At 43.0% G+C, this 25,845-nt stretch overlaps 1 protein-coding gene across 7 annotated transcripts in view; it reads right to left on the bottom strand.

Annotated features, from left to right (window-relative positions):
- sema4d (sema domain, immunoglobulin domain (Ig), transmembrane domain (TM) and short cytoplasmic domain, (semaphorin) 4D) overlaps window positions 1-25,845 on the bottom strand; it is a 74,949-nt gene that overhangs the window by 9,865 nt on the left and 39,239 nt on the right. For all 7 annotated transcript variants that reach the window (XM_024011166.2, XM_024011167.2, XM_024011161.2 and 4 more), the window contains 11 exons: window positions 14,785-14,921; window positions 12,703-12,848; window positions 12,555-12,617; window positions 12,312-12,410; window positions 11,840-11,933; window positions 11,453-11,569; window positions 9,705-9,856; window positions 8,228-8,403; window positions 5,096-5,252; window positions 4,676-4,898; window positions 4,340-4,455 (listed from right to left, as the gene is read on the bottom strand). In XM_024011166.2, coding sequence (XP_023866934.1) covers window positions 4,340-4,455; window positions 4,676-4,898; window positions 5,096-5,252; window positions 8,228-8,403; window positions 9,705-9,856; window positions 11,453-11,569; window positions 11,840-11,933; window positions 12,312-12,410; window positions 12,555-12,617; window positions 12,703-12,848; window positions 14,785-14,921 — 1,480 coding nt within the window. The remainder of the gene's footprint in view (window positions 1-4,339; window positions 4,456-4,675; window positions 4,899-5,095; window positions 5,253-8,227; window positions 8,404-9,704; window positions 9,857-11,452; window positions 11,570-11,839; window positions 11,934-12,311; window positions 12,411-12,554; window positions 12,618-12,702; window positions 12,849-14,784; window positions 14,922-25,845) is intronic.

Below are 25,845 nucleotides of genomic sequence, written 5' to 3'. Positions count from 1 at the left end.
AAACCGCCATGAAAATAAAATAACTGTCAAATATATTTAAAATAGGCCTACATTCATTTTGGGCTACTTATTTAATAATTAACTGTATTTTCATGTAGATAAACTTCACCAAATAGCGGGAGTGTTTACTAATGATTATAAGGGATTGTTTTGCTAACATAGTCCGTCTACATCTTCTCTTTCCAATTGTCGTTTCAAGCTCCAGCAGCTAATGCGCTAGTTGCGCGGGGCTGTCAAAGCGCTAGCCTATAGGCTATGGCACTTCAGTACATTTAAAAAATATATATGTGTACTTCCTTTTATACAAGGCACGTTTTCATTGCTTGCTAGTAAATAAATTAAAATCGGTCTTCTTTTAATAGTGTGACTATTCGTTAATTATTCAACAGCAGTTAACATGGTTGTTCTGGCTCTGAGGCGTATAATGCGCCAAATGGACAATGTGTCAATCATCTCCAACCTGGCATGGAATATTTCGACAAGGAAATCTTTTATTCCCATTTATAGACTAATCAACGCTGATAAATAGGCTATGAACATGTTGCGTTTATTTGTTTCCATTTTAATATTGTTAAATTTCAACTTCATACTATCGCATAGCTGTCTCTCTCACCTTCACACTTTCCTTGTCAATTCATTATCTCATATCCTACTTTCAGAAAGCCTAAAGTAGGCCTAGATTTTTTTTAACGTTTTCATGAAAAAAATGATATTTGCTCGAGTCTGACATACGMTGGTGGCTTTGATTGATGGGTGCTTTTACGTGTGTGTGTGTGTGTGTGAGTTCGCTGATTCTCTCTATAGGCCTATGTCCATTCAGAAAGTGTCCTAAAGTAGCMTGTCTGGACTCCCATCTCTTTAATACGAATCGAATGCTCCCGTCATGATTTTTAAATGACACATTTTCAGTAAAGGCCCTTTCTCACCAAGTCCGTTATTTTCAAATCGAATAATTAGGAAGAAAAATAATCTATACGAGCACGTCTGTTCACACCAGTTGCAAAATATCGTCCTGCAACAATCTCTATTTTTTCGTAAAACATATTTTCTTCATTCGATAATAAAGTTGTTGACCAATTGAAATTGTTATCTGGGACACTGCCACTGACAGGCTGCGCAATTCACGTTGTGTGAATTCATTTCTGTCTGTTTTTTTTAACGTTTGCAATGCAGCAAAGTATCAATTTAGCCAATGTAAACACATTACACCAGAGCTAGGCTACACGTCACTCTCGCCATTCAAACCCCCACGCCAGTTCATTGCCAACGCTGTACTGTAGCCTATTTTATAGCCATTCAGCAAGCAAGAGGATCGATCCATGCTTCTCTCCTTGAATAGACCTAGGCCTATTAGTTTTAAACTATATACACTGAACAAAAATAGAAACACAACATGTAAAGTGTTGGTCCCATGTATCATGAGCTGAAATACAAAAATTGTATTTCTCTCAAATTTTGTGCACAAATTTGTTAACATCCCCGTTCGCAAGCATTTCTCCTTCACCAAGATAATCCATCCACCTGACAGGTGTGGCATATCAAGAAGCTGATTCAACAGCAGGATCATTACACAGGTGCACCTTGTGCTGGGGGCAATAAAAGGCCAATCTAAAATGTGCCGTTTTGTCACAAAACGCCACGGATGTCTCAAGTTGAGGGAGCGTGCAATTGGCATGCTGACTGCAGGAATGTCCAACAGAGCTGTTGCCAGAGAACTGAATGTTAATTTCTCTACCATAAGCCGACTCCAATGTCGTTTTAGAGAATTTGGCAGTRCGGCCAACCGTCCTCAACTTCAGACCAYGTGTATGGTGTCGTGTGGGCGAGCGGTTTGCCGAAGTCAATGTTGTGAACAGAGTGCCCCATGTTGGCGGTAGGGTTATGGTATGGGCAGGCATAAGCTAAGGACAATGAACACGATGGCAATTTGAATGCACAGAGATACCGTGACGAGATCCTGAGGCCCATTGTCGTGCCATTCATCCACCGCCATCACCTCATGCTTCAGCATGATAATGAACAAGGATCTGTATACAATTCCTGGAAGCTGAAGATGTCACAGTTCTTCCATGGCCTGCATACACCCCAGACATGTCATCCATTGAGCATATTTGGGATGGTCTGGATCGACTTGTACGACAGCATGTTCCAGTTCCCGCTAATATCCAGCAACTTCGCACAGCCATTGCAGAGTAGTGGGACAACATTCCACAGACCACAATCAACAGCCTGATCAACTATGTGAAGGAGACGTGTCACGCTGCATGAGGCAAATGGTGTTCACACCAGATACTGACTGGTTCTGATCCACCCCCCCTACCTCCTTTTTTTAAAGGTACCTGTGACTAAGAGATGCATATCTGTATTCCCAGTCATGTGAAATCTATAGATTAGGGCCTAATTTATTTATTTGAATTGACTGATTTCCTTACATGAACTGTAACTCAGTAAAATCTTTGAAATTGTTTTGTTTATATTTTTCAGGCTAATCGTTCAAAAGCTATAGAGAAAGGGAAGCGATATGCCAAGGGAGAAGGCTATATATATATATTATAGGAAAACTAAAGTAAGTCTACAGTACCACTGTTGCTATTGGCAACCCTAAAAGACAGAGACAACAAAATCCACCAGAGTTGACCCTCATCAATGAGTGGTGGCACAGATTTAGTTAAAGCTCAAATGAAAAATGTGTCAACATAACCAAATCAAATTTGTCACATACAACAGTGAAATGCTTACTTACAAGCCCTCAACCAACAAAAGATAAGTAAAAACACAACCAACCTTTGCTTCAAATGTGTATCAGCGGCTGATCATTGGACGGTTTTCTATTTTCTAATGGTTGTCAATTTTATCTTCATATAGCCTATCACTATATAGCCCCATTAAAACGCTCATCGTCAATTTATAGGACAGGCTACATTGATTTAGCATCATCCTATAATGTAGATTTTCTTTGATGTCCTACAGAAAGGATTTGAAGCTATGCCAGCATATGTGCGAGGAATGATGAGGTGCCAGTTTTGCGTTTCCTCGGGTTGCAACTGAATGAAAACGTAGCCAAGCTCCTTTCATGATTCATCCTATAGAATGCATAGCCTATATCCTAATATTGTCAGAAGCATAATGTTTCTCCAGTAGTATAGGATTTCTCTCATCACTGCGTCCTCTCTTGACACTTTGAACAACACATTGTCACAGAGGATGACCGCAGCAGCATTCGAAGACTCAATCATGGACACTCTTACTGACAGTTGTGGCTGCTTTGTGTGATGTATTGTTGTCTCTACCTTCTTGACCTTTGTGCTGTTGTCTGTGCCCAATAATGTTTGTACCATGTTTTGTGCTGCTACCATGTTGTATTGCTACCATGTTGTTATCATGTGTTGCTGCCTTGCTATGTTGTTGTCTTAGGTCTCTCTTTATGTAGTGTTGTGTTGTTTCTCTTGTTGGGATGTGTGTTTTGTCCTATATTTATATTGTATTTATAAAACATTTTAAATCCCAGGCCCCTGTCTCCGCATGAGGCCTTATGCCTTTTGGTAGGCCGTCATTGTAAATAATATTTTGTTCTTAACCGACTTCCTTAGTTAAATAAAGGTTAAATACAAATATATATTTTTTAAAGCAGCGTTGGGGAAGTTATGTGAATTGTTAGGAAAAGTGGGGGCAAAATGGTGAATGGTTTAACTTGAACTTGAATAATAAGAATGAAATGCTACTGATAATAGCAAAGTGTAATAGTAGTGAAGTTGCAGAGAAAAGCCACGTGTTTCTTTTGAGTCTGAAACACGCCAATTACAGTAACCTCAAATTCCAAGACCGTCACAGACTTATACCTTCAAAGTCAACACATTCTATGAGGCACAGTTTTTACAGTGTCTGTAAAAATGCTTAAATGCCGTGTAAGTCTGGCCCGTAGAGAGCAAACAATGCTCATTATTCATTCACCGAGAGAAGTTGTGGTTTTAACGTCGGCGCAGACTTGTCGTCTCTGGTCGGTAACTTCCCCTTTTTCTACTCTCGAGTTGAACAGTTTTACATAGACACGAAAGCCAAAGTTAGTGGGGAGGTAGACTTCTCAAATGAAGAAATAAAGCTTAGCTTGTCTTGGGTATTCAATAGCTTAGTTTTATTGGAAATGGCTTAACAAGAAAAACGTTGAAAAGGAACTTGAAAGAGATTATTTTTGCTCCCTTTAATCCATTGTACACGATGCRAACTGCTGACTGACGTTTCGCCGTCTTCCTCAGTTTTAGTGTTATCACAGGAGAGGAGAACTCACTTTCCCGTGAGACACAGATGTGAGAGTCTCCTTCCATATTACTCTTTGACTTACCCCTTGTGATGACAGAAGCAAGGTTTTGATAGGCTCAGACTTGTGGAGAAGCTGAATCTCTTCCACTGTATGGACCAGCCCATCATACACCACCGATTTGTGCAGGATTCCTTTATCTGAAGGGTTAGAGGGGGAAACGTCAACGTCATATCAAGGACTGAAAGACGTCCCTTTTGTCTTAAATCAGGAGCTGAGAGTTGATCATAATCCCATCAAATAAACACCTTTCACAACAACATTTTAATTAACTGAATTAAAAATGGAATTGACCCTAACTCCCACACAACACTGTCCTCTGAGCCTCAGCCAGCTCCCGTGAGAAGCGTTCGTGCCTACCGGTCCCAGTGAATATGACGTCATATAAATTGTTGTCCAGCGCCTGCACCCTCTCCACAGCGATCTGGGTGTAGCTGACGTCCTTGGTGATGAGTTTGGGCCCGTTGCCGATGGGAAGGACGGGGTCTTCCAGTAAAGGATGGTCCTTAACAAACTGCAGGGTCTTGTCAGGCAGGTGGAGAGAGCTGCTGATGTTCTGGAGACGGTGGTGGTTGTTGATGCACTACAGATGGATAGGAGTGAGAGGGATAATGCTATGAAGGATACAACGCTCTAACCCAGTGCAAATATGACAATTCAATCCAACTCAAAATTGGGGTCAATGGAAAACAGTGGGGAAGCATATGATTAAACATAACTACAAAAAAATTAAAAAGATGTAGACATGTTTAGAAGGTGATGTCAGCAAGCAACACTTACAGCTCCTGGGCGAGGGGTGGGAGTGATCCCGTTGTACCTCACCCACTTGGTGTGAGACTGTTCCACTGTGGCTTTCTGCATGTACTTCCCCTTGGAGAATACATTTTCTACTGACAACATGTCGTAGGCACACACTGCAGACAGCCCTACGTTTCCCCTGAACAAGAAAGAGACAAAGACGATGTCACAAAACACCCTTCCACAAGTGGGTGTTACCACTGCCATGGTGAGATGTGGTCGCTCCTATACCTGTGCAGTTACTGTCATTACACTAGTAACACCATGGTAAAATGACAGTGTCTTCAGAAAGTATTCACACCCCTTTACTTTTTCCACATTTTGTTGTGTTACWGCCTGAATTTAAAATGGCCTACATACAATGCCCCATAATGTTAGTGGAATGTAAACAAATTAAAATGAACATCTGAAATGTCTTTAGTCAATAAGTATAAGGYGTTAAACCCCTTTGTCCATGCAACTTGTGTGTGCAATAGTGTTTAACATGATTTTTGAATGACTACCTCATCTCTGTACCCCACATATACAATTATCTGTAAGGTCCCTCAGTAGAGAAGTGAATTTCAAACACAGATTCAACCACAAAGATCAGGGATGTTTTCCAATGCCTCACAAAGAAGGGCACATATTGGCAGATGGGTGAAAATAAAAAAAGCAGACATTGAATATCCCTTTGAGCATGGTGAAGTTATTAATTACACTTTGGATGGAGTATCAATACAACCAGTCACTACAAAGATACAGGCGTCCTTCCAAGCGCTGACTGAATTTAGTCGACTGGTCGATTGTTTGGTCGACYGAGATTTCTTTAGTCGAGCAGTAGTCAAAAAAATTATTCATGGTGTACAAGACAACTGATTTACGCCTATGAGWGGACTAATCCATTGTGGAGGCTGTGGGGATGGTACAGTCCATCACTTTAAGACACGTGTTACTGAAATTGTACATGATAAAGAACAATGGTGCAACACTAACACAAATATKATTATTTTATAACTAATGCGCTCTCCCCTGCATTTGTTGGCGGTCGCTGTCGGCGGTTCTGAAACAGCGCGCTGTTGAATTGGCGCCTTCTTCCTAGACSATGTTGCAATCAAGCATTTTCGTTTTAAAATAAAATAACAATAATTAGCGTRAACAATAAATAAACCGTTGCATTTTGGCAATTGCATTCGACTGTTTAGTCTTTGCTGTAATAAAGGCTTTACAATTTTGTTTTAAACATTACAACACTCTCTGGTACGCTTTTAATTTATTTAGTGTTGTTTAAACTGTTCCAAACAGTCAGAAAAAGTTTATTGTAATCTAACACCATCTGTTTGGAAACATAACATGCAGGCAGAGCTTGTTCCTTACCTTCATCTCCAGTATTTAACAACTAGTCACATTTATTCCACACATCTGACTTCCTCTTTACTTCCTGAGAAACCAGTACACATTCCCCCATTTAGAGTTTATTTAACACGTCCTCTGCATCCATTTTGCTGTCACGTGTGTTACGTTTTTCGGAGTTTGTGATAACCAATTCATTGATGCGATTATGATATGCTATAGGTCAGGCCCTATTGGTCACGTGCATGCGATGCATAAATGTGTCACGTAAAGAGAGCAAAGGGGTTGAGGAAATAGGGAATGTTTTTCCTAAACAAATGAGAGATTAAGGTAACAAAACCCTTCAGTCAGAAATGGCTGTAATGATGTTACAGCTTCAGCAACATGGACTGCACCATTAACACCGTTGGTGGTCGCTGCAGCATGGACGAGAGAGAGACAACGGCTGCTAGTCACAGTCACTCGTAGTATTTTCTTTTAACAAGGCGCAGCAAGTCTGAGCCCGGCCCAGCACAAATCAAATCAATTGCGGTAGGACTCCTTCTAGTCAGTTGTGCATCTTAATTATTTAATCAAACAGCTTAGAGCATCAGACAAGCTCAGTGCATATAGTTGATTTGATTAAAACATAGAATGTGTGTCTATATATGGAAAAATACAGGTCAATAAATTTAGATCAATCGATTGGTCGAAAGAACTGACTACTCCTCTTGGTCTACCAAGATTATTATAGTTTTTTTTGGTCGGTCGGGGACAGCCGTTCCTAACTGTTGCCGGAGAGGAATGAAACCACTCAGGAAATGTCACCATGATGCCAACGATGACTTTGAAACAGGTTAGTTTTGTTGAGGAACTACACTGTTGTTGATCCAGCCTGTTTTCTCCTATCACAGCCATTAAACGTTGTAACTAATTGACAGAGTGAAAAGGAAGCCTGTACAGAATAAAAATATTCACAAAAYATGCATCCTGTTTGCAACAAGGCACTAAAGTAAAACTGCAAAAAATGTGGCAAAGCAACTCACTTTTTGTACTGAAAACTAAGTGTTGCGTTTGGGTCAAATCCAATACAACACATTACTGAGTGCCACTCTCCATAGTTTCAAGCATAGTGGTGGCTGTATCATGTTAGGGGTATGCTTGTAATCGTTAAAGACTGGGGAGTTTTTCAGGATAAAAATAAACTGAATAGAGCTAAGCACAGGTAAAATCCTAGAGGAAAACATGGTCCAGTCTGCTTTCCAMCAGACACTGGGAGAKGAATTCACMWTYCAGCAGGACAATAACCTAAAACACAAGGCCAAATCTACACTGGAGTTACTTACCAAAAAGACAGCGAATGTTCCTGAGTGGCCGAGTTACAGTTTTGACTTAAATCTGGAAAATCTATGGCAAGACCTGAACATGGTTGTCTAGCAATGAGCAACAACCTATTTGACAGAGCTTGAATAATTTTTTAAGAATAACGAGCAAATGTTGCACAATCCAGGTGTGGAAAGCTCTTAGTTTCTACAAAGTATTGACTCTGGGGTTTGAATACTTATGCAAATTAGATGTTTGAGCATTTCATTTTCAATAAATTATCAAAAAAGTTTTCATTTCGTCATTATGGGGTGTTGTGTGTAGTTGATTGAGATTGTTTTTGAATCCATTTTGAATTCAAGGCTGTAACACCTACATGTGGAATAAGACTAGGGGTGAATACTTTCTGAAGGAAATGTAACATGTTAATAAAATGGAGTTAGAGTTAAGACAGTGTCCTGACAGAGAATCCTAACTCACCACTGGGATGTGAACACTCCGTAGATGACAGTCTCTCTCCAGTCAGCAGTCTTCAGTATGAACACGTCATTAACCACGTTGAACACAAAGTTGAGCTCTGGCATGGAACACACCAGCTTGGCCTTCAGGAAACTGGTCCATTTCTTCTGTAACGTCCGCTGGCCCCCCAGATCCCCCTGCAGAGAGACAATTTATGATATCATAATAACAACATATGACACTTAGCAGAACACATTCACTCCCAATATCAGTTTATGTGATAATGATCCCTGCGGAATTGGAAGCCCACAACCAGTTTGAAACAGGACACAGTGACAAACTACTGTGGTAGGGAAAGAAGCAGAAATAGTCAGAAAGAAAGAGAAAAAGAGCGAGGAGAGAGCGGGAGGGGTAGAAGCGAGGGAGAGACGCGGAGGGGGGTACGAAGCGGGAGATGATGCGGGAGGGCGGCAGGTAGAGCGAGAGAGGGTTTGTCGGCGGTAGAGCAGGGCAGGAGGGAGAGGGGTAGAGCGAGGGAGAGAGCGGCGAGGAGGTAGAGCGAGGGAGAGAGCGGCAGGGCGTATGAGCGAGGGCGAAGAAGCGGTGAGGGGGGTAGGAGCTGAGGGAGAGCCAGCGGGAGGGGGTAGACGCGGGGAGAGAGCGGGCAGGGGGGTAGAAGCGAGTGGGAGAGTCACTCGCGGAATCGAGGGGGCAGATGCGGGGAGAGAGGCGGGAGGGGGTAGAGCGAGGTGCAGAGGGTAGAGTGCGAGGGAGAGAGGGCGGAGGCGGGTGTAGCGAGGGAGAGGGTAGTCAGCGAGGGAGAGAGCGCGGGGGAGAGCGGAGAGCGAGAGAGGGTTACGAGCGGAGGGAGAGATGCGGGAGGGGTAGAGGCGGGGAGCGAGCCAGCTTCGCGTGATGGGGGTAGAGGGCCGAGTCGCGGAAGGGGTTGAGGAGCGAGCCGGAAGCGAGCGGTGAAGGGAGCGTAGACTGGGTAGCGGCTGAGGGTAGAGGGAGCGAGCGGTTCAGGGGGTCAAGCAAGCGAGCGAGTGTCGATGGAGGGGTAAGCGAGCGACCTCGCGTGTGATGGGGTAGAGCTGAGCGAGCGGGAGGGAGGGGGTAGAGCGAGCCGAGCGGCACGGGTGACGTACAGAGGGAGGGGTACGAGCGCAGCGAGTGGGGGTAGAGCCGGCGACGTCGGGGGGTAGAGCAGCCCGATGTTCTTCGAGGAGCAGTCAGCCGAGCGGGGAGCGTATGCTGCAGGGGTGGTACGAGCGAGAAGACGCGATTGAGGACGAGGCGTCAATGATCGAGGAGGACGGAGAGCGGAGGCATCAGAGGAAGAGCGGAGGGGAAGAAGTCGAGAGAGGGAGGGGAAGAGCGAGAGAGTGGTGGGGTAAGAGCGAGAGAGGGAGGGGAAGAGCGAGAGGGGCGATGAGGCAGAGAACGCCATGGTAGTGCCAGTGGCAGATGGTTAGCCGTTCCGCTGACGTGTCCTGACCTTACAGACGCGTGCTATCCTGGGGATGAGCAGCTTGCCAAAGAACTCGTACTCCACAGACACCTCAGTGAAGAAGTAGTAGATCTTATCGTCCTCGCCATCTGCACTGTTCTTCCCCTCTCTGATGACATCAGCAAAAACAAAACTGGGTTCTATGGGGTCGAGAGAGATATTCATGGTCAGTGGTAAATAAATGGTTTCTCTGCATATTGAAAAAGAGAACCACACAAGAGTTCTACTCCGCTAGCCAGAACCTCGCCTAAACAGGTGTGCGTTTCATTCGCCTCCAGATTTGTCTGTATATTGAACAGATTGAAGAAAACTTGAAGGTTGATCAGCTGTTACTTTTTAGAGGATCTTTGATGTAAGCTCCTTAAAACCCTTTACACTCGTGGGAATTGGCCTATATGGGCAGGGCTAAACAGAAATGTCTCTCACAGAAGAAATATRAAAAGCATATGCATAACCATGGTAGCAATTGAAAGGGAACAGTTTGGAGATTATGGGAAAATTATTAGACCAAAGTTGAGGACAACAGTTCACTTGACAAGACTGAATCCAAACATTGGATTGTTGATTTTATGTGCATTTGACATTTAAATGTACTCTTAGCTGCATTTGTGGATAACAGACTCTGAAAATACTCTGGATACATTCAGTAACATAAGAATATTCCTGGAAAATGTTGGGTAGGTGCAACATAAGGCCAAAATAAATGACAAGGGTTTGAGTGAGAGGACTAACTGGTGTCTACAAGTGGCCCCACACACACACACACACACACACACCTCTCCAAAATGTGCTTTCAATGCACTTGTATGACTCAAAGAAGAGTCTTCAACTATATGTTTTTGCTCTCCTAGCTGTGCCGTGGAGGAACTGACACTAGCACACGTGTAGTAGTTTGGAACAACTCCGGGTCTCAACCATCACAGTTGTTTAACGCAATCCAAAAACGACCCATTATCAATCTAAATCTGGGTCAGATGGGCATCATTTGAAAGCTTGATCTATTGCCAACATGACTAGCTAAGTTATAAAATACTATCTTTAACGCTTTCACGAGGCAATTCAGAGAAACAGATTGTAATTTTGGCGCAGATAGAAAGGAGTCAGGAGTGCATTCAGGAGTGCATTCAGGTGTGTGTTCAGGTGTGTGTTCAGGTGTGTGTTCAGGTGTGTGTTCAGGTGAAAATGTTCTTCACAACAGACAAACAAATAGGCTCATTCTGTTCAGAACAACCCAGAGTATGACGCCATGTCATCTTCTAACTGTTCCATCGTATGACTTGAGTTTTATGATATGGAAATGTGAAGTGCACATTTTGGACTCACAGGTGTTTGAGTTGCTTGTATGACGTCAAAGCTGTATTTATTATAATCCTCAATGTCTCATCTTTCAAAATACATAAGAGTCCTCTTCATTTACAGCTTTTCCCTCACTCAGACAAACAAAAATGTGCAAAAGTTACCCAATTAGCGGGATGGATGAGGGCAACTTCTTGTTGCGTGCGGTGCTGAATGGATTTCAGTCCAAACCCATACAGTGCTGTGAAGTGCAGAGCCTGAACTCTGATGTAATTTATTGCATGTTACTGTACAGCCACTGCGTTCCAATTTAGGTGCTTATCAGTGTCCAAATCTGCCATTTTCAACCCGTATACGGGTACGAGTGTAAAGGGTTCAAGTGTAGTAACAATGATACGGTCAATTCCTTATTTGGAGAGGAGCGGGTATCACAYCCTTACCGTTCAGCCAAGATGTTGAATACTCTGTCCGCAACAGACTCTGTGAAAGAGAATATCTGGAGATGATCGGCTCACTTCCTAAGAAGTTATACGATGTTCCAGAGTAAAGTTCCCCATCTAAAAAGAAAAACAGGAAAGAAAACACATAAGATGTAGCTATAATAAAGATCTATTTTTTTCTCTAAACCAGGTTTGGTTGTTTTTCAGGCCTAAATACCTCAAAATAGTATAAATCAAGATAATGATGTATTTAGGGCTGTGTACCAAAAAAGCAGTTGATGAAATCTGGGTCTACTACCGGTGAAATCTGGGTCTACTACCGGTGAAATCTGGGTCTACTACCGGTGAAATCTGGGTCTACTACCGGTGAAATCTGGGTCTACTTACCAACCATGACCGTTGTGAAGCTCTGAGATGGGTCAAAGGAACACTTCCCTCTCCCATCCTCCGCTGGACCCTCCAGACTGAAATCCTTTAGGGACTGATGAGAGCACAATTATGATTATTACACAGTAATGATTACTTACTGTGAAGTGAAAGTTGAATTTCAACATGGTGTGGACATTAAGAGATACTAAAATCGATTAAATTCCTTTCATTTTTACCTCAAAATAAAATAAAAAAGGCATAATAAAATGTAAAATAAAGAGGCGGCTGTCACCAGTGATCCAGAGGTGGCAGGTAGCCTAGCGKTTAAGAGCTTTGKGACGAAAGGTCGCTAGTTCAAATCCCTGGATTGACCAGGTGCCAAAATATAAATATGTYGAAGTGCCCTTGAGCAAGGCATTGCTCCTTCCTGTAACTCGCTCTGGCTAAGAGTGTCAACTAAATGACTAACACGTAAACGTAATCCACTTACCAGGTAGTGACAGACAGGCTGAAAGGCATGTGTCCCACAGACATACAGGCGCTTGTCGTCCAACACTTGTAACACCCGGATGTAGTTTAGACAGTCTGTCTGTAAAACACATCACAAAGACACATTTACACCTGGCTGACAGAGATAACTGAAATAAAAACGAATGGAGATACTGGAGAGCTGAGACATGGCTTCCTTTCACACAGATCTGAAGTCAGGCGTTTGATGGAATAGCAGACATACCTCTTTAGATTTYCCTTTTACGATGCACATCGTCATGTGGTTTTCAGGGACCTTCCATTGAACCTACAGGGAACCATTCAAATAGAACAATTATTAAAGGCAAACTTTAAAGTTGAGACTTTTTGAAAATGATAAAACCTTTCTGTACCTTGTTGTTCTTGATTGACACATTGGTCATGCGGAGTTCAAAGATGGCCTCCCTCGCTCCCACGTACAGCACATCCTTATCCTCACTCAACAACAGAGTGGAATAGTTGAAGATGCCGGGTTCAGAGAACTCCACCAACTTGAGCTCTGTTGATAAACAAGACGCGCAGATTTTAAACATTGTCCAATGCCAACTACCCATGACTGAGTCTAGGTTAAAAGTCAAGTCAAGCAATTTCCCAAAGTTACAGAAAAAAAAGCAACTCATGATTTCCTTATTGCTTATCTACAATTTCCACAGTGCAGGATGTATAAGCCTAGTGTTCCTCTCAGATATAATAACGSGCCAGTCCAGTCTAGATCTGTTTAGGGGATATGAACCAGTCTCCTTTGTGCATCTCTGCAAGTGCCTATCATTATGGCTCCTCAGAATGCTTTGTGTGAGTGTGGTGATTGATGGGGAAGCTGGCAGTAGTTAGCATTAGGTAGAGGTGTGAGAGGGCACAGGTTTTCAGCCACCTACCCGGGCAGAAACACTCTCAGACACTGAAAGACAACACTGACTGGCTGGAGGGAAGGGATCCATTTTGTTTGGAGTGAGTATCAATTTATTGCATTGAGCCATGACATAATTAGTTACTCAAGAGCTTCAAGTTCCTCGGTGTCCACATCACTATAGATCTATCATGATCCAAACACACCAACACATTAGTGAAGAGGGCACGACAGCGCCTCATCCCCTTGAGGAGGCTGAAAAGATTTGTCACGGGCACTCAGATCCTCAAAAACGTATACAGCTGCACCATTGAGAGCATCTTGACTGGCTGCATCACCGCTTGGTACGGCAACAGCAAGGAGCTACAGAGGGTGGGGAGTACGGCCCAGTACATCACTGCCATCCAGGACCTCTTTATAGCAGGCGGTGTAAGACGAAGGCCCAGAAAATTGTCAAAGACTTCATCCACCCATAGCCTGTACCAGTGCACCAAGTCTGGAACCAACAAGCCATAAGACTGATAACAAGACCACTAAACAGCTAATCAAATGGCTACCCGGACTAGGACTGATCCTTTCTTGCGTGCACACACACACAGCTGCTACTGTCTATTATCTATAATGTTGCCTAGTCACGTTATCTCTACCTATATGTACATAGCCACTTCAATTATGTTACCCCTGCACATCGACTAGGTACTGGTACGCCGTATGTATGTATGCATGTATATGTGTATATATATAAATGCCACGTCATTACCTGGTACTCCCTATATATATATATATGTGTGTAATGACGTGGCAATTATATATATACACAGAGAGTACCAGGTAATAACATGGCTATATATATATAAATAATGTGTGTGTGTGTGTGTTATATATATATATATATATATATATATAGCCACGTTATTACCTGGTACTCCCTGAATACATATATATATCCAAGTTATTACCTGGTACTCACGGTATATATATAGCCACGTTATTACCTGGTACTCACGGTATATAAAGCCATGGTATTACCTGGTACTCCCTGTATATAGCCATGTTATTACCTTGTACTCCCTGTATATAGCCATGGTATTACCTGGTACTTCCTGTATATATAGCCATGTTATTTTTACTCGTTGTTATTCCTCGTATCACCATTTTTATTTTTAACTCTGCGTTGTTGGAAAAGGACCCGTCAGTAAGCATTTCACGGTTAGTCTTCTCTGGTTGTTTACGAAGCATGTGATAAATAAAATGCGATTTGATTACTGGAGCTATTTATGTCAATAGCAGCATACAAACTGTTACTGAACCTCCTCCCCCTTCAAGAAACACAGCATGAAAGGCTGAGAAGAGACTCAATGGAGACTGATGTCTTTAAAATAGTGAACCCTGGGTGAATGTTTGAGACTTTTAGAAGAAAATGACCTCCCCCCATCTTTCCAGTAAATCATTTCTCTAGAGTCCATTGGTTCTATTGTCCCTGGCAAACTTAATCTAGCGTACCGTCCTCAAGTATTTGAGAATACTTGACCCAGGTCTGCTGCAGTGTGATTGTATGTGAGGGAAAGCGCTGATCATGTTACCATACCTTCGTGTTTCCAAGAGGTCCGGGGAATGCTGTGGGGTCCGTGTGTAGAAACCTCAAGGAGTAGACCCAAGAACACACCTAGAACTCCGAACACCATGTTGGATTCCGGGAGCAGCTTCGGAACCGTGAAGTTTCCTCTGATGACAACAAAATACAAGAAGGTTGGTTTAATACACAGTCTCTTCTCCTCAGACACACGGATATACTAATCACCAGCAGAGAGACAGCTGTTAACACAGTAAACCCACTTCCTCTCAGATATGGCTACTACGACCGCATCCTCCTCTTTTCAGCTCATTTGGTTAACTACAGACACAAAGAAACTGAAACRCACAAAACAAATGATAGAGAAGGTTAAAAAAACATTATAACCTTGTAGTTTGGCCCTGTGACTGAAACAGTCAACACTCAGCGTCAGTGGATAGATACATAAACAGACATTCTGAGACCGCTTAGACTTGCTTACACATTGTGACAGCGGAACCGATTCCTGTCCTGTATTCTAATGACTCAAAATCACAACCGAGTGTGGCACTTTGTCATCAGTAAATATATTGTAATACTCTGAGGCCCGAGGGGGTGCTGTTGGCCCGAGGGGGTGTGTGACTGTCACAAGAGCAAACTAGAACAGCTACTATACATGTGCTTTTTCTTATGGCTCAAGTAACTGTTACTCCTCTCAAACAGAATACCACATTCACACTATTTCACATTGCCAACCAAAGACATTTCACAGCATCTCTCTCAACTCCCATCAACTATGTAAATGACAGACCTGCTATCAAAGGACCAGCTGCTACTGACAACAGCTGTGTAGCCTGTGTTTGKGTAATACAAAGTACAAGACTGCGGGCGTTGAGTTCAGGTAGGGTAAGGAGGGAGGGAGAGCATGTGATGACAGGGCCCTGAACTAACTGGATGGGAGTCGCTCAGTCTGACAGAGAGAGAGAGGGACCATGTGCTCTTCATTTAACATGAAAGCCATGCTCTGCTCCTCTTAGGCTGGGTCATGTTCATTAGGGCACACTGTAGCCTTTTTATTTATCTATTTTTTTTTTAAAGGCGGATCTCTTCCACAAAGGGCTTTACATGACAACCTTCCCAGCAGCATTACAGATTATATAAAACATGTAATCCCGATTTTACTGTCCTTTTCTATGTACTAATTCACAGCAGCATTATGTTACTCTGCCATTAAACGTCAGTTTCCTGACACATCCACTGACGGATCTGATAAGAAACCAATTACAAAGCTTTTTGTCTGTTGACAAAGACGATAAGATCATACAACAACCCATATATCTATGMCTTTGGAAGGCCTACCTATTTCCCCAACTATCCCTCAGGCAGAGAGAGGAAGGAACGCGCTGGGTGGTGCAACTGGCAAACACCTCTCTGACAGAGTCAGGGGTCTCTGTCTATCCTCCAACTGGATTGGTTTAGAACACCCATAAATACCCCAAAAGGATAATTCGGTCAAACCAGGAACGGCAACAACAACAAAAAAATCTGAAAATGTTGATGCTTGTCAACCTAGCTTGAGTTGCCCGTTACATTATGTAAAATATTTGTCAGATACAGCGACAATGTTTGACTTGTCATCGATGCTTTTCAATTACATTTTTTTTCTCCCAAAACAGTAGGCCTACGTATTTCTAGGTCAAACTGGGTCACCTGAAACCAGAGAAAAGCTCATAAACCTGTGAAATATTTGAGCCCTTAAAGCCTAACTGAAATATGAAAATACATCTCTAATCTAAATGTGCTTATTCTATCCTAGTTGTAAGATTATAATACTCTATCTTAGTCAAATATTTTGCACCTAAACGATGGAGGCAGTAACATACTATAATAGGAAATTTTATCAAATCAAAATAAATTCTTCCTAATGTGGCTGCATGGAGGATTCAAATCAGTTGCTTGTACCTTTGTAAATGTTATTCAGATTTAAAGGGTAGGATGCATGAGTTTTTATTCACCAAAGTAACAGCAGTGTAGTCAAAGACAGTTGTAGTCACGATCTGGTTGCCTATAACTACAAACAGTTTTAAAAAAAGTATTTATTAACTTATTTCCAGATATCCTCTACCCACAACATTTCTCAACGTCATATGGAGAATCTACTCTGTGGTAGCTAGCTCGAGCTGGCTAACGTTAGCCACTAGCCATGCAGACCGAGTGCTGGCAGTGGTGAGCAGCAATCCACCAATCACGAGGGGGTGTGATGTAAACAGATCAGATTCTCCACAAGTGGGGGCATGATCCTGTTCGGCTGCTCCAGTTCAGGTAGCTCTGCCTCCTGCACCACCGGGGGGCTTGCTTCTGTTTCTCCTGCACCACCGGGAGGCTTGCTTCTGTTTCTCCTGCACCACCGGGAGGCTTGTTCTGTTTCTCCTGCACCACCGGGAGGCTTGCTTCTGTTTCTCCTGCACCACCGGGAGGGCTGCTTCTGTTTCTCCTGCACCACCGGGAGGGCTTGCTTCTGTTTCTCCTGCACCACCGGGAGGGCTTGCTTCTGCTTCTCCTGCACCACCGGGAGGGCTTGCTTCTGCTTCTCCTGCACCACCGGGAGGGCTTGCTTCTGGCTCAAAAAGAAAAGTGGAAAATCCTTCCTGCCTGCTCTAATTGTTTAGTACCTTGTCTGTTTTTTGTCCTCCAATTTTTCCCCCAACTTTTTCACCTGTTCTCCATGAAGTAGGCTACTTTTTTCCCCAACATTGGCTTTTTTTAAGCGCACCACAGTAGCTGATTGATCACCACAACACAGTCAATTCCGTCTGCTGGAGACTTCTCATTGTCGATTCTTCCCCTCGTCTTCTGTGCCCAATGCCGCCCCTGGATTATTGCCTCTATCTACTTTGGATATACCACACTWATATATATATAGAGCTATTGGATAAGCTGATTACCTCAGCCAATGAAACAGCTAGCAAAGAAAATGCACCTCAGAGGGACGGGCTAACTCAGCCATTAAATCGCTAAGTCTCCGCTCTCTCAACYTTATAGTAGCAGTAAAAAGTTGACACCTACAAGGGTTTTTCTGTATTTTTTAAAACAATTTTCTGCATTGTAGAATAATAGTGAAGACATCAAAACTATGAAAACACTATGAAACACAAAAAAAAGTGTTACATCAAAATATATTTTATATTTGAGATTCTTCAAAGTAACCACCCTTTGCCTTGATTACAGCTTTGCACACTCTTGGCATTCTCTCAACCAGCTTCATGATGAATGCTTTTCCAACAGTCTTGAAGGTGTTCCCACATATGCTGAGCACTTGTTGGCTGCTTTTCCTTCACTCTGCGGTTCAACCCATCCCAAACCATCTCAATTGGGTTGGGGTCGGGTGATTGTGGAGGCCAGGTCATCTGATGCAGCAGTCCATCACTCTCCTCCTTGGTCAAGTAGCCCTTACATAGCCTGGAGGTGTGTGTTTTGTCCTGTTGAAAACCTAAATGATAGTGGGACTAAGTTCAAACCAGATGGGATGGCTTATCGCTGCAGAATGCTGTGGTAGCCATCCTGGTTAAGTGTGCCTTGAATTCTAAATAAATCAGTGTCACCCAAAAAAGCACCGACACACCATCTCACCTCCTGCTCCATGCTTCACGATGGGAACCACACATGCGGAGATCATCCAAATCACCTACTCTGCGTCTCACAAAGAAACAGCGGTTGGAACCAAAAATCTCAAATTTGGATTAATCAGACCAAAGGACAGATTTCCACCGGTTTAATGTCCATTGCCCGTGTTTCTTGGCCCAAGCAAGTCTCTTCTTATTGTTGGTGTCCTTTAGTAGTGGTTTCTTTGCAGCAGTTCAACCACGAAGGCCTGCCACGAAGGAGCTGTTCTTGCCATAATATGGGCGTCGTTTTTTTACCAAATACAGCTATCTTCTGTATACCACCACTATCTTGTCACAACACTACTGATTGGCTCAAACGCATCAAGGAAAGAAATTCCACAAATTAACTTTTAACAAAACAAACCTGTTAATTGATATGCATTCCAGGTGACTACCTCATGAAGCTGGTGGAGAGAATGCCAAGAGTGTCCAAAGCTGTAATCAAGGCAAAGGGTGGCTACTTTTAAAGATCTAAAATATATTCTGATTTGTTTAACACTTTTTTGGTTWCTACATGATTCCATGTGTTATTTCATAGTTTTGATGTCTTCACTATTATTCTACAATGTAGAAAATAGTAAAAAATAAAGAACAACCCTTGAAAAAGTAGGTGTGTTCAAACTTTAGACTGGTACTGTACTTTCGTCAAGGTGTCCGCATGTCGGCACGTCTTGCAGTCTTTTCCGAGGCCTGGTCTGTCGTGAGCAGTATGTCCTGCGCCTACGACTATTTGAAGTATAAACTTTGATCCAAATTGAGGTTAGTGATCGCTGTTCTGATGTCCAGAAGCTCTTTTCGGTCATAGGAAACAATGTCGGAAACATTATGCCCAAAAAGTTAAGATCAGGGCCAAGAAAACACAATAGAACTGCAGCTATCCATTGCGGCACCAGGGGCTCACAAGGGAGATTGGGAAAAGACATTCAATCCTTTTACAAAGGAAAAGTGACACCGGCACAAGAGCAGGAAATTCTGGTTTCCCAACCTGAGCAGGCCCAGGTGAAGAGAAGGTGTCCTAATAGCAGTAGGCTGAAGGCCTGGGACAGGTTCATGTGGTGTGGGTGTATAGATGCTAATCACATTTCCTAGCAAGCTAAAGGTGGTAATTATTATTAAAACCTGCTTCCTTCTCACAGACGGAACAAGTTCTGCTTTCTGATAAACAAAAAGAACAAGTGCCGAGATGAAAAATACAATGGAGAAGAAGCCTGGGCAGGAATTCAATACAACTTAGTAGAACCATATGGATACCAGTTGCTGCCAAAATAACGTCATAATTTCAGCATGTGATCATCATAAGCAATGTTTTAATATAATTGTAGGCCATAGTCTGAAGCAAGAAGGGGGAGGAGACATCCGAAGGCATCATRAAGTAGAATAGCTTTTGCTTTCTCTAGGTGTAGAGTGAAAGACTGGGACAACGCATCTCATTAGAAAATAATACTTTCCCCACATTTTTACAAAACCTATAGCTTACATTTTGAGTTTCAGTATCGCAGTAAGTCTTTGTTATTTGACATGCCACCAAGTGTGACAGAACAAACAATGAAAATGGAACTAATTAACTAACTAACCAACAACCCCTGGCCTAACCTACTGACACAGTTCTGCAACCATTACAGAGATGACGTAGTAATTAACGGTTCGCCCGAGGAGGGATCGTAAAACACCACATATTGGAAATCAGTTTCAGGCGACAACAGCTAGGAAAACTCATTGATCTGATGTAATTCAAAATACATGTCCTGGGGACAATTCCAGTTCCACACCATAACATCTAGGAATGCTAAATCAAGTCATCCATAGAATCAGAATGAGTCCCAAATTCCAACCCTAGCCAGTCACTCACAGCCTAGGACATTAAAAGGGGTCAAAGACAGAAAGACCTATTGTTTTCAAAAGACAGGGAGGGCACTGAATCTCCCTTCTCCCCATGTGCGTCATCATCATACAGTAACTGAACAATGAATGGACACAAAACACCACAGAAGGTGGAGGATGTGCACTTTCCCCACTAACCTAGTTCTCTTCCCAGCATTGCCTATCTAAATGCCAGACTAGATTATTAGGACAGAGCCAAAAGGCAACTAAAGATGATCAACCGAGAGGAGATTTAACACGTCAACCATTCGTAGTTCAGTACTAATCTATTACAATACAAGAAGAGGGGAACAAGTTGGCACTGCACCAGCCACACAGACAGAGAGATATTTAAAACTGCAGCCATAGGCCTACTGGTATGCCTCTTTAAAACTGTAGCCATGCTGGCATGTCTCTTTGAGCCCTTTGTCTATCCTGAACTCAGCTTCTTTGGACACATAGTGAGTTTGACACCTGCTCTGGTGCTCTTTGCAGTGCTACAGTGCTGGCGGGTCACAGAAAACTGGCAGGTCGATGGGTCTGCCTGCCTCAGCCTGGACATTCAGCGCCTGCCAATGCCTCCCAGCCTTTCAGGCCCTCTCCCTGCCAGCCTTCCTCTCCCCCGGCCCTCAGCACCCCGGCCTGTTGGCACTTGCTGTGATAACTCATTGATCTGACAACATCAATGTGGATGCACTCTCCTGGTCCTCCCAACGCCATCCTGCCAAAATCTGCTGCTCTTCCTGCCGTTCAGTTCCCATTGACAGCCCCTAACAATCTCTTTCGCTCTCCTCCTCCTCTTCTGGAGTGTCTCAGTATCTTCTTTCAGGATGGTTCATCCACTTCATGTCCCTCAGATACTCTGGTTTGCGGTGAGGGTGTCCTGCGAGTTATAGACCAAGAACAGTTTGTCCAAGCTGAAACAGGACATGTCAGTTCCGCTGTTATTTTGTACACCGCACATCACTAGCAAATCAATACCTTCAGTCGTTTTCTGTTCGTTAACAAAAATGGACCAGCGTGCCCTCCAGATCCATGACCTTTACCAGACTGCCATGACCTTTACCAGGAGGGTGAATGAGACATTCCCTACACAAACTAACACACCTCAAGCCAAGGAGAAACACCATATGTTTCCAGATAGATCTACATTTCCAACATCGTAGCAGCACCTGCATTTCGAAGCTGTAAAAGCAGCGACGACCTTCTCTGCAAACATGTGGCATTTTGCATCATGTAGGCCTGTAACAAAAACACTGACCACCGCATCTCTGTGACGCTGCCTGACAGATGTCTACTCCACTATAAGACTGAGCATCGGTTTGGCTACAGATGTGACCAACCGTACTGTGACAGGACATTATACTTAAGACTGGATGTGGATGCCCTCAATGAAACGTCATTAACCAGACAATGTAGGCCTATGTTACGAGAAAACCTTTTGGACATTTAATATAGCATTGATTGTTTGAATTTAAATTGAGAGAAAAAATAAACTGACTCATATCAACTTAAGTGAACATTGTCTGCCCTCCAGGAAATCTACAACACCCGGTGTCACAGGAAGGCCAAGAAGATCATCAAGAACCTCAGCTACCCGAGCCTCCACACGGCCTGTTCACCCTGCTACAATCTAGGAGGAGACTGTACAGGTGCATCAAAGCTGGGAACGAGAGACTGAAAATCAGCTATCTCCAGGTCATCAGACTGTTAAAACTGTCACCACTAGCCGACCTCCTATATGAATAGGTGTGTACAGCAGTAGTTACATAGCATGAGTCTTGACTAGAGTATATACACATGTAAAGTGGGTAAATATATGAGAGAGAGTATATTTATATTCTGGCCTGATATTCTGATATTGCTTGTTGTGTTAGCCAAGGACAGTTGCCCAGAGAGAGTGGGCCAGGACCAGGAAGAGAAGGAGAGAGGGAAGAAGAGAGGTTGGGGAGAGCGGACAGAGGGAGAACTTTTTACATTCGTGTATATTATTTAGTATGTATTGTATTGCTAGATATTACTGCATTGTTGGAGCTAGAAAACAACCATTTCACTGCACCTGTGATAACATCGTGAAGTCTGTGTACGCGATCAAGAAACTTTGATTTGATGAGTAGAAATTTTAAGTTAAATCACATATGGACTGAAGGGAGTCACTCGCTGAGCACAGAAAGAACACTATGCTAYGCTATGGACATAAAAAGTATCCCTCATATAATAACTGGGTTCAGGATCCATGCTGAGCCTGTTAGTCAACCTACAGCAACCACACTAAAGGGAAATGAAGGGTCAGTCCTTGTAAACGGGTATATTTAGATGGTGATGGAGAGCTTTTTCAAAACAACACACCCTTTACCAGGTCACATGGGCTGTCAGAAGATTAAACAAAGACCATAAACAAAACAGTTGAAGTAGCTGTGTGTGTGTAAAGAATAAAAGCAGCTCCTGCTAGTTTGGTTAACCGTAGCTCCCGGTCAAGAGAGAAACGCTAAATTGTAAAATGTAATTACCATGTACCACCATCTTAAAAGATGAAAAGAACACACTTTATATCACCATCTGCTACTGCTAAATTACAACGACAAGGTTTGTATGAACACTGTTGGTCACCTAGAAAAAGGAACAACTAGAGGGGGTAACTATTCCACTTCCCTTCCTTGTATTTATGGTTCTAGGGACCTTCTACAGCGAGACAGATGTGTGTTGTCTATGACCATCACAGCAACATGGTACAGTTCACACCCAGTGTGACCCCCTGTTGCCATTCAGAGCATTCTCCCCCACCACGTGTAGCGCCATCCTGATCCCTGTCAACGCCAACGACTGGTCTGTCCTTCACAGGGTGCTTTCACAGGGTTCTTCACAACCTCAGAGGTACCAATAAGAAAAGAGTGGTAGCTAGTGCACGATTTGAAACTTAGTTCCCCCTGCTGCTATTGGACCAGGTCACTCTTGGGAAAAGAGATTATCTCAATGACAAAAAACCTGTATAAAGGTTAAATTAAAAAAATKWAATAGTGCAGTGGTCAATGGCATTCCTAGTCGATCACCAACATTTCTGTAAAGCAAAAAAAAAAGCTTTGTGTTCTTATTTTTATTAATATCATTTAAAAAAAATTGTGCTAGAGCGGGGAAGGCAAATTGTTCCCATTTTGAACCACTTCATGTGTATGAAGGTGGAACTCCTCCTACCCGGCAGGCCCAGAGAGAAAATCAAGTGCACTTATCGGCCTACCGCTGGTCAATCAGACAGCTCAGCTCACCGTGTCTGCAGTTTCCTCATGCCATAGGCTGTAAAAAGAAGCCTCCAACGCACATCAAAGTTGATACTAAGATTTCAAAACCATGACTCGAGAGACACAACGAATACAATAAAACGTTTAAGTTTAAGTTGTTATTCAGCATTGTTCAACAATTTTATAAGCCATAATATGTGCGTTATCCCTACTGCCACTCATTCAACAACCAGCACTGCAGCTGCAGTGAATGAGTAGCAAAGTGTTACTATAAACACAATATTATTTGCGTCTTGTCYTCAATTATTTTTTTTATAGTCAAGGAATATTTCACATTTGTTGGTCATGGGAGTAGCAATGAATTGGTGCATGCTCACTCAACTGTTTCTCAAGACAACACATTATTACCAGTGTGATCCTATATCAATTTTTTTTAAATATAATTTCAAAATGGTCTATCAAGAACATTGGCAGGGTAATTCAAGCATAGCCAATATGCAGTGAATGTAATTGTCCCTATAGCTTACTGCACAAACCTTATCGCTACAGAACTGTTAATTGGTTAATGTCGCATAGGCTTATGTTTTTTTAAAAGTCAAGTAAAAACTCTCTGAGCGGTAGATCGAGGCCTGCAGTTTGACTCAGTGATCCCCTCAGCTAAAGTTATCATCTTACTTCCTGTGCAGTRCCGCCTGGCACTTCACCACAGCGGAAATCTAAAATGGGCTTTAAAATTGTACCTCAGAAAAGCCCCTTAACAGTACCACTAATGCATAGTCTCTTATTGACCTGAGACCGGAGTGCGATTCAGAGAGAGGAGAAATCCCCCCMAAAAAGAAGCAAAAACAGTATTAGCTGGTGTTTGAGTAATTATCGGTAGGTCACTAGCTAGCATTCATAGAATACCCCATTGGCTAGTCCTAGGTGTATTTTCTTAGAGACTAATGTAATCTGTAACACAGAGCTCAGGGCGTACTCTGTCCGGGACCAGGGACTATTTTAGGAGCTGTGAAAGAGCAGAGGCAGCCCTGAGACCTTGTGCTGCTCCTGGTTGTGATAGCTAAGGGCAGGTGTCCAGAGAGTGTGGGCCGAGGCCAGGGAAGGAGGGAGAGAGGAAGAGGGCCAGGGAGAGAGGGTGCGGAGAGGAAAAGAGGGTAAAGGAAGGGAGCAGGGGAGAGTTATTTATTTAACTGTGCAAGTCAGTTAAGAACAAATTCCTATTTACAATGACGGCCTACCACGGCCAAACCCTAACCTGGGCGATGCTGGGCCAATTGTGCGCCACCCTATGGGACTCCCAAACACGGCCTGGCATCAAATGCCTCTAGCACTGAGATACAGTGCCTTAGACCGCCGCGTCACTCGGGAGAGAGGGGATCTGCGGTAACCTTGGTAGACAAAGTTCCCAGGCAGAACCAGGCACCGTCCTCCCTCCCACTGCTCGCCTCGTGTATTGTGTGTCTTGGAGACTGTCTTCATCAGATCTCCCCCGTCTGGTTCATAGATAGCTACACATCCTGCAGTGTCGAGACACGTTAATAGCTAGTCATTGAAAAGTTCCATGTCTGACTTTCTCTAACACCAGAATGCAGAAATGCCCAAGTACTGTTGGCTAATATACAAAAATAGATCACATCAGAATTAGAACAATATTGGCTGTTAAATTCTCGATGCCTATTGTGAAATTGATATTGCCTGCATTTACTGTAGGTTTCAGCTAACTAAAGATTATTCTACCTTTTAAATTACTCACTGTTTACCTGTGGATGCCCAAGAAATGGCAGGTAGCCTAGTGGTTAGATCGTTGGACTAGTAACCGAAAGGTTGCAAGATCGAATCACCGAGCTGACAAAGTTAAAATCTGTTGTTCTGCCCCTGAACAAGGCAGTTAACCCACTGGGCAGTCATTGAAAATAAGAATTTGTTCTTAACTGACTTGCCTAGTTTWAAAAAATTTAAATAAAAAGGCTTTCTATAGCATCTTCATCTGTCACAATTTTCACCAAATTTAACATGTAATGTCTCTAAAAACAGCCCTGGTGAAAACCCTTAAGGCCTATAGTCCCCCTCACTGAGCTGCACCACTGGGTCCAGGCTCTTTAAGACCTTCTTTCTTTTCCTTTTTTACTGTCTTTTCTATTTTCCTCATCTTTAGCAACTGATTTCATGGTCCGATTTAGTTTTCCAAGAGACAAAACCTCTTTAGGAGTCCTCTGCTGTGAAACTACCAGCACCCACTGCTCTCAGAACACATCCAGCCTGTCCTCCTGAACTTGGCTCACATGGGGGGGGGGGGAAATACTAATTTCCCCACTTTCAAGGAAGACAAATAAAAG

The sequence above is a fragment of the Salvelinus sp. IW2-2015 genome, linkage group LG20, assembly GCF_002910315.2.
Source record: "Salvelinus sp. IW2-2015 linkage group LG20, ASM291031v2, whole genome shotgun sequence".
Classification (NCBI taxonomy): domain Eukaryota; kingdom Metazoa; phylum Chordata; class Actinopteri; order Salmoniformes; family Salmonidae; genus Salvelinus; species Salvelinus sp. IW2-2015.
This window is presented reverse-complemented; position numbering and strand designations above follow the sequence as displayed.